Source organism: Lithobates pipiens, unplaced genomic scaffold, assembly GCF_037356315.1.
Source record: "Lithobates pipiens isolate NorthernLeopardFrog02 unplaced genomic scaffold, aLitPip1_a1.2 Scaffold_55, whole genome shotgun sequence".
In the NCBI taxonomy this organism is placed as follows: Eukaryota; Metazoa; Chordata; class Amphibia; order Anura; family Ranidae; genus Lithobates; species Lithobates pipiens.
This window is the reverse complement of record NW_027507877.1, coordinates 357,361-366,504: the sequence shown is the minus strand read 5'-3', so window position 1 is coordinate 366,504 and position 9,144 is coordinate 357,361. Positions and strand designations below refer to the sequence as shown.

At 45.7% G+C, this 9,144-nt stretch overlaps 1 protein-coding gene across 2 annotated transcripts in view; it reads left to right on the top strand.

Moving 5' to 3' along the window:
* Positions 1-477: 477 nt before the first annotated feature.
* LOC143957705 (uncharacterized) overlaps positions 478-9,144 on the top strand; it is a 51,631-nt gene continuing 42,964 nt past the window's right edge. The window contains exon 1 of one of the 2 annotated variants that reach the window (XM_077467398.1): positions 478-701. In XM_077467398.1, coding sequence (XP_077323524.1) covers positions 647-701 — 55 coding nt within the window. In that variant the 5' untranslated portion in view covers positions 478-646. The remainder of the gene's footprint in view (positions 702-9,144) is intronic. The other variant, XM_077467397.1, reaches the window with a different exon arrangement.

The window sequence follows — 9,144 nt, the reverse complement described above, 5'->3', positions numbered from 1 at the left end:
TATCCAAAGGTGAAGGCGAAGGTCTCCATTACTGAAGGTGAAGGTCTCCATTACTCTATCCAAAGGTGAAGGCGAAGGTCTCCATTACTGAAGGCGAAGGTCTCCATTACTGAAGGTGAAGGTCTCCATTACTCTATCCAAAGGTGAAGGTGAAGGTCTCCATTACTCTATCCAAAGGTGAAGGTGAAGGTCTCCATTACTCTATCCAAAGGTGAAGGCGAAGGTCTCCATTACTGAAGGTGAAGGTCTCCATTACTCTATCCAAAGGTGAAGGCGAAGGTCTCCATTACTGAAGGTGAAGGTCTCCATTACTCTATCCAAAGGTGAAGGTGAAGATCTCCATTACTCTATCCAAAATGGGAAAAAAAAAAAGTTTTGCCTATTGTTCTAATTTAATGACTGAAAATGAAACCAGAAGATGTTATTTCAATGATGTGGCAGTTGCAGAAGAACAGCAGATGGTTCAGTATGCCAGGAGGAAGTCATTGATGTCTAATATTGTGTGAGCTGAATCATCAGAGCAAAGTTCCCCTCCTCGTGGTAAACAAGAGAAGACTTCATTGTTGGTTTTCATTCTTCTCCAATACAATCATAAATTGGTCCATTGTCCTCCTCGCCCCTCACCGGCCTGAGAGACCTGAATAGTATGGGTGACACAAGCGGCGTGAGATTCGGTGACATGATGGACACCAGAAATGTTGGTAAATATGACTCATTAGAATGACTGCATATTATTCCTGATGGGAGGATGTTTCTTTGTACTTGGGAAAGTTTGATGGGTGAATGTTGCTTTGGTCCCATCATGCTCACCAGTGAAGGACACAGCTGATTGTGTGTGTTGCTCCCTCACCAGTTGGATGATAGAGGCGTCATTCTCCTGCTGGTGACTTACATTCTTTAGCATTTTTCGGGAGGAATAGCTAACTATCCCAACTAGTGGGGAGCCACATAAGGAGACAGGGTTCTCTCTACATGTGTTAGTGATTCCGTCATTGCAGAGTCCTCACTAATGCCTCAGAATTATATCTGGGAAGATAGGGGACAAGGTGAAGGTCTGTTGGAGACTGCCAGATCAGATATCACTGGCTACAAGTAATATCTCATTGTATGTCATTGACCCATCAATGAAAGGACACGTTAAGGTGTTTTGCCCAACTGGAAAGTTTCATGAAATGTTTTTTTTTTTTTTTCTTCATGATTTTTACCTAATTTACAATGTTTTTATGACTTGCTGATAAAGTTTATTTCGGCCCTTACATCGGCGTTAGATTTTCATCCGCCCGTAGTTAATCTATTGACACAGTGACTTCACAGACTCATTGCACATTATTCATTAGTATAAATTAAATAAGAGCCTTCACATTTGTGTATGCTTTACTGTATATACATTAGAAATGCAATCTCCATGCATGCTGTTCATTGATCAGCCATAACTTCATGAACACCCACCTAACATTGAGAAGGTCCCCCTTTCGCTGCCAAAACTGCTCTGACCCACTGAGGCATGGACTCCACTAGACCTCTGAATGTATGCTGTGGTATCTGGCACCAAGCCATCAGTGGCAGATGCTTTAAGTGTTGTAAGTTGTGCGGTGGGGTCTCCATGGATCAGATTTTTGGATTGGATTGAGATCTGCAGAATTTGAACTTATTGTTGTATTCCTCAAACCATTCTTGAACCTTTTGCAGTGTGGTGGGGCACATTTATCCTGCTAAAACAGGCCACTGCCATCAGGGAATACAGTACCAATTCCATGAAGGGGTGCAATTGGTCACCAACAATGCTTAGGTAGGTGGCACTTGTCCAGTAACATCCACATAAATGGCGGGAGCCAATGGTTTCCAGTAGAATATTGCCCAACGCATCACAGTGCCTCTGCTGGCTTGCCTTCTTCCCATACTGCATCCTGGTGCTATATTTTCCCCAGGTAAGTGATGGACACGCACCCGGCCATCCACATGATGTAAAAGAAAATAAGATTCATCAGACCATACCACATTCTTCCATTGCTCCCTAGTCTAGTTCTGATGCTTACGTGGCCATTGTAGGTGCTTTTGTCTGTGGACATGGGTCAGCATGATCCTTAACTCCCCACCTCCATCAATGAGCCCCCCACCCCCATCGATGTGCCTTCCCTCCCCACCTCTATCAATAAACCTTCCCCCACCCCCATCAGTGAGCCTTCCCTCCTCACCTCCATCAATGAGCCTTCCCCACCCACATAAGTGAACTCCCCACCCCCATCAATGAGTCTTCCCTCCTCACCTCCATCAATGAGCCTTCACCCCCCACCTCCATCAATGAGCTTTCCCTCCTCACCTCCATCAATGAGCCTTCACCCCCCACCTCCATCAATGAGCCTTCCCTCCTCACCTCCATCAATGAGCCTTCCCTCCCCCACCTCCATCAATGAGCCTTCCCTCCTCACCTCCATCAATGAGCCTTCACCCCCCACCTCCATCAATGAGCCTTCCCTCCTCACCTCCATCAATGAGCCTTTCCCCACCCACACCAGTGAGCTCCCCACCTCCATCAATGAGCCTTCACCTCCCACCTCCATCAATGAGCCTTCCCTCCCCACCTCCATCAATGAGCCTTCTCTCCTCACCTCCATCAATGAGCCTGCCCTCCTCACCTCCATCAATGAGCCTTCACCCCCCACCTCCATCAATGAGCCTTCCCTCCTCACCTCCATCAATGAGCCTTCACCCCCCACCTCCATCAATGAGCCTTCCCTCCTCACCTCCATCAATGAGCCTTTCCCCACCCACATCAGTGAGCTCCCCACCTCCATCAATGAGCCTTCACCCCCCACCTCCATCAATGAGCCTTCCCTCCCCACCTCCATCAATAAGCCTTTCCCCACCTCCATCAATGAGCCTTCCCCCACCCCCATCAGTGAGTCCCCCACCCCATCAATGGGTCTTCACTCCTCCACCTCCATCAATGAGCTTTCCGTCCTCATCTCCATCAATGAGCCTCCACTCCCTAACTCCATCAATGAACCTTTACCCCCACTTCCATCAATGAGCTTTCACACCCACTTCCATCAATGCCTTCCCTTCAACTCCACCAATGAGCCTTCTCTCCTCACCTCCATCAATGAGCCTTCCCATCCTAACCTTCATCAGTGAGTCTTCTTGGACCCACCTCCAACAAAGAGCCTTCCATCCCCACTTCCATCAATGAGCCTTCCCTCCCCACCTCCATCAATGAGCCGTTCTTCCCCCACCTCCTTCAATGAGGCCCCAACCTCCTTCAATGAGCCCCTCACCCACATCAATGAGCCTTCCCTCCCCACCTCCATCAATTTGCCTTCCCTCTCCACCTCCATCAATGACCCCCCCACCACCTCCACCAATGAGCCACCTCAATTAATGAGCCTTCCCTCCCCACCTTCACCAATTAGTCTTCTCTCTTCACCTTCACCAATGAGCCTCTCCCCCCACCTCCATAAACGAGCCTTCCCTCACCACCACCATCAATGAGCCTTTCCTCCCCACTTCCATCAATGAGCCTAACCTCCCCACCTTCATCAATGAGCCTAACCTCCCCACCTCCATCAATGAGCCTCCCACCTCCATCAACGACCCTTCCCTCCCCACTTCCATCAATAAGCCCCCCACCTCCACCAATGGGCCTTACCTCCCCACCTCCATCAATAAGCCCCCCCCCCTCCATCAATGAGCTTTTCCTCCCCACCTCCATCAAAGAGCCTTCCCTCCCTACCTCCATCAATGAGCCTAACCTTCCCACCTCCATCAATTAGCCTTCCCTCCCCACCTCCATCAATGAGCTTTCCTTCCCCACCTCCATCAACAAGCTCCTCCTCACCTCCATCAATGAGTCTTTCCTCCTGACCTCCATCAATGAGTTTTCCCCCCACCTCCATCAATTAGCCTTCCCTCCCCCACCCTATCAATGAACCTTGACATCCCCCATGACCCTGTCCGTGGATGGCCAGGTTTCCTTCCCTGGACCCCTTTTGGTTGGTCTTGACCACTGCACAGAATAAACACGCCACAAGAGCTACTTTTGGTTTTGTCATGATCCAGTTGTCTAGACATTACAATTTGGTCCTTGCCAAAGTTCCTCAAATCCTCACACTTGTCCATTTGTTCTGCTTTAAACAAATTAATGTTCACTCGCTGCTTAAAATATCCCACCCACTTTAGGATGCCATCGTAACCAGATAATCAATGTTATTGACTAAACCTTCCCTCCCCACCTTCATCAATGAGCCTAACCTCCCAACCTCCATAAATTAGCCCTCCCCCACCTCCATCAAATAGCCTTCCCCCCCACCTCCATCAATGAGCCCCCCACCACCTCCACCAATGAGCCTTCCCTCTTCACCTCAATTAATGAGCCTTCCCTCCCCACCTTCATCAACAAGCTCCTCCCCACCTCCATCAATGAGCATTTCCTCCCTCATCCATCAATGAGCCTTTCCTCCTGACCTCCATCAATGAGTTTTCCCCCTACCTCCATCAATTAGACTTCCCTCCCCCACCTCCATCAACGAACCTTGACACCCCCCATGACCCTGTCCGTGGATGGCCAGTTTTCCTTCCATGAACCCCTTTTGGTTGGTCTTGACCACTGCACAGAATAAACACGCCACAAGAGCTACTTTTGGTTTTGTCATGATCCAGTTGTCTAGACATTACAATTTGGTCCTTGCCAAAGTTCCTCAAATCCTTACACTTTACGATGCCATTGTAACCAGATAATCAATGTTATTCACTGAACCTTCCCTCCTCACCTTCATCAATGAGCCTTCCCTCCCCACCTCCATTAATGAGCCTTCCCTCCCCACCTCCATTAATGAGCCTTCCCTCCCCACCTCCATTAATGAGCCTTCCCTCCTCACCTCCATCAATGAGCCTTCCCTCCCCACCTCCATTAATGAGCCTTCCCTCCTCACCTCCATCAATAAGCCTTCCCCCACCCACATCAGTGAGCCCCCCACCCCCATCAATGAGCCTTATTTTCTCACATCTATCAATGAGCCTTCCCTCCCCACCTTCATCAATGAGCCTTCCCCCACCTCCATCAATGAGCCTTCCCCCACCCTCATCAGTGATCCCTCCACCCCCATCAATGAGTCTTCACCGACCCAACCTCCATCGAAGAGCCCTCCGTCCTCATCTTCATCAATGAGCCTTCACTCCCCACCTCCATCAATGAGCCTTCCCTCCCCACCTCCATAAATGATCCTTCCAACCCCACCTCCATCAATGAGCCTTCCCTCCCCGCCTCCATAAATGTGCCTTCCCCCCCTCCACCTCCCTAAATGATCCTTCCAACCCCACCTCCATCAATGAGCCTTCCCACCTCCACCAATGAGCCTTCTCTCCTCACCTCCATCAATGAGCCTGCCCTCCTCTTCCATCAATGAGCTTTCCCATCCTAATCTTCATCAATGAGGCTTCTCTCCCCATCTCCATCAATGAGCCTTTACCCCCACCCGCATCAATGAGCTTTCACCCCCCCCCCCCCACCTCCATCAAAGAGCCTTTCCTCCCCACTTCCATCAATGAGCCTTCCCTCCCCAACTTCCAACTGTCCGTGGTTGGCCGGTTTTCCTTCCTTGAACCCCTTTTTTGGTCGATCTTGACCAGTCCTCTAGACATTTGGTCCTTGCCAAAGTCCCTCAAATCCTCACACTTGTCCATTTGTTCCGTTTTAAACACATTCATTTCAGGGACAACATGTTCACTCGCTGCCTAAAATCTCCCACCCACTTTGCGATGCCATCGTAGCCAGATAGTCAATGTTATTCACGGGACCCGTCAGTGGTCAGAATGTTGTGGCTGATCGGTGTGTAAATATTGTTTTCTATATTCTATATGTGCTTCTTGCAGCTGTTCTCAGTTTCCATTATTATTGTTCTTTAATTTTGGTATCATTTAGGGAAGTGAAAGTTCAAATGTTCTCCACGTACTTAGTAAGATCTCCTCTTATAGTTTGTAGAGTGGAAGAAAAGTACTTGGCTCCCGCCCTCCGAGCGCTCCCCTCATAGGCTGAAATCAGGTCCATCCATTCTCCACACCAGGGAGGAGCTAAGGCATGTCTGGACATGAGTTGGAACCCGCCCCCGAGCTATCTCACCAGGAAGCTATCAAAGCTGACAGCCAATCATAGGCTCCGGAGACATTCTGTGCCCCGCAGCTGCACACATACAATAGGTGTGTATACATGAGGGTGTGGGGCAAGGAATGCCTCTGCAGTCTTTGATTGGCTGTCAGCCAATCATAAGCTATAGGTAAACAACCTTTGTGCAGCAACCCCTCCCCTCCCCCAGTGCCCACGAATACTTACCTGAGCCCCATCTAAATCCAGCGATGTAAATGAGAGGCTCGGCTCCAAGGGAACTCTCCCTTGGAGCGGCGGCTCGGGAGCGAGCCTGCTTGGGTTCCCCCATAGCAAGCTACTTGCTCTGGGGGCACTCATCAGGAGGGAGGGGGCCAGGAGCTCTGACGGGGCACCAGAGAGGAGGAGGATCGGGGCTGCTCTGTGCAAAACCATTACACAGAGCAGGTCAGTGTAACATGTCTGTTTTTTTAATGTAGAAAAATCTGAAGCTTTAATATAATTTTAAGGTTAGGGTTAATTATAGTGTTAGTGATTAGAGTTTAATATTAGGGTTAGGGGGTTAATATTAGGATTAGGGGTTAGGGGTTAATTATAGTGTTATGATTTAATATTAGAGTTATTATTAGGGATAGGCATTAATATTACAGTTAGGATTAGTGTTAGGGTTTAGGATTAGGGTTTGGGGTCAATATTAGTATTCGGATCAGTGTTAGGGTTTAGGGTTTAGGATTGGGTTTGGGGGTTAATATTAGGGTTAGGATTAGTGTTAGGGGTTAGGGTTTAGGATTAGGGTCAGGGATTAATATTATTATTAGGATTAGGTTTAGGATTATGGTTTAATATTAGGGTTAGGGGTTAGCATTAGGGTTTGGGGTTAATATTAGTATTTGGATTAGTGTTAGGGGTTAGGATTAGGGTTTGGGGTTAATATTAGTATTAGGATTAGTGTTAGGGTTTAGGATTAGGGTTGGGGGTTACTATTAGTATTAGGATTCGTTTTAGGGGTTAGGGGTTAGGATTGGGGTGTGGGGTTAATATTAGTATTTTGATTAGTGTTAGGGTTTAGGATTAGGGTTGGGGGTCAATATTAGTATTAGGATTAGTGTTAGGGTTTAGGGTTTAGGATTGGGGTTTGGGGGTTAATATTAGGGTTAGGATTAGTGTTAGGGGTTAGGGATTAGGATTAGGGTCAGGGATTAATATTATTATTAGGATTAGGTTTAGGATTATGGTTTAATATTAGGGTTAGGGTTTAGCATTAGGGTTTGGGGTTAAAATTAGTATTTGGATTAGTGTTAGGGGTTAGGATTAGGGTTTGGGGTTAATATTAGTATTAGGATTAGTGTTAGGGTTTAGGATTAGGGTTTGGGGTTAATATTAGTATTAGGATTAGTGTTAGGGTTTAGGATTAGGGTTGGGGGTTAATATTAGTATTAGGATTAGTGTTAGGGTATAAGATTAGGGTTGGGGGTTAATATTAGTATTAGGATTAGTGTTAGGGTTTAGGATTAGGGTTTGGGGTTAATATTAGTATTAGGATTAGTGTTAGGGTTTAGGATTAGGGTTGGGGGTTAATATTAGTATTAGGATTAGTGTTAGAGGTTAGGGTTTAGGATTAGGGTTGGGGGTTAATATTAGTATTAGGATTAGTGTTAGGGGTTAGGATTAGGGTTTGGGGTCAATATTAGTATTAGGATTAGTGTTATGGGTTAGGATTAGGGTTGGGGGTTAATATTAGTATTATGATTAGTGTTAGGGGTTAGGATTAGGGTTTGGGGTTAATATTAGTATTCGGATTAGTGTTAGGGTTTAGGATTAGGGTTTGGGGTTAATATTAGTATTAGGATTAGTGTTAGGGTTTAGGATTAGGGTTGGGGGTTAATATTAGTATTAGGATTAGTGTTAGGGTATAAGATTAGGGTTGGGGGTTAATATTAGTATTAGGATTAGTGTTAGGGTTTAGGATTAGGGTTTGGGGTTAATATTAGTATTAGGATTAGTGTTAGGGTTTAGGATTAGGGTTGGGGGTTAATATTAGTATTAGGATTAGTGTTAGAGGTTAGGGTTTAGGATTAGGGTTGGGGGTTAATATTAGTATTAGGATTAGTGTTAGGGGTTAGGATTAGGGTTTGGGGTCAATATTAGTATTAGGATTAGTGTTATGGGTTAGGATTAGGGTTGGGGGTTAATATTAGTATTATGATTAGTGTTAGGGGTTAGGATTAGGGTTTGGGGTTAATATTAGTATTCGGATTAGTGTTAGGGTTTAGGATTGGGGTTGAGGGTTAATATTAGGGTTAGGATTACTGTTAGGGGTTAGGGTTTAGGATTAGGGTCAGGGATTAATATTATTATTAGGATTAGGTTTAGGATTATGGTTTAATATTAGGGTTAGGGGTTAGCATTAGGGTTAGGATTAGGGTTTGGGGTTAATATTAGTATTAGGATTAGTGTTAGGGGTTAGGATTAGGGTTTGGGGTTAATATTAGTATTCGGATTAGTGTTAGGGTTTAGGATTGGGGTTGGGGGTTAATATTAGTATTAGGCTTAGTGTTAGAGGTTATGGTTTAGGATTAGGGTTTGGGGTTAATATTAGTATTCGGATTAGTGTTAGGGTTTAGGATTGGGGTTTGGGGGTTAATATTAGGGTTAGGATTAGTGTTAGGGGTTAGGGTTTATGATTAGGGTCGGGGATTAATATTATTATTAGGATTAGGTTTAGGATTATGGTTTAATATTAGGGTTAGGGTTTAGCATTAGGGTTAGGGGTTAGGATTAGGGTTTGGGGTTAATATTAGTATTAGGATTAGTGTTAGGGTTTAAGATTAGGGTTGGGGGTTAATATTAGTATTAGGATTAGTGTTAGAGGTTAGGGTTTAGGATTAGGGTTGGGGGTTAATATTAGTATTAGGATTAGTGTTATGGGTTAGGATTAGGGTTTGGGGTTAATATTAGTATTAGGATTAGTGTTAGAGGTTAGGGTATAAGATTAGGGTTTGGGGTTAATATTAGTATTGGGATTAGTGTTATGGGTTAGGATTAGG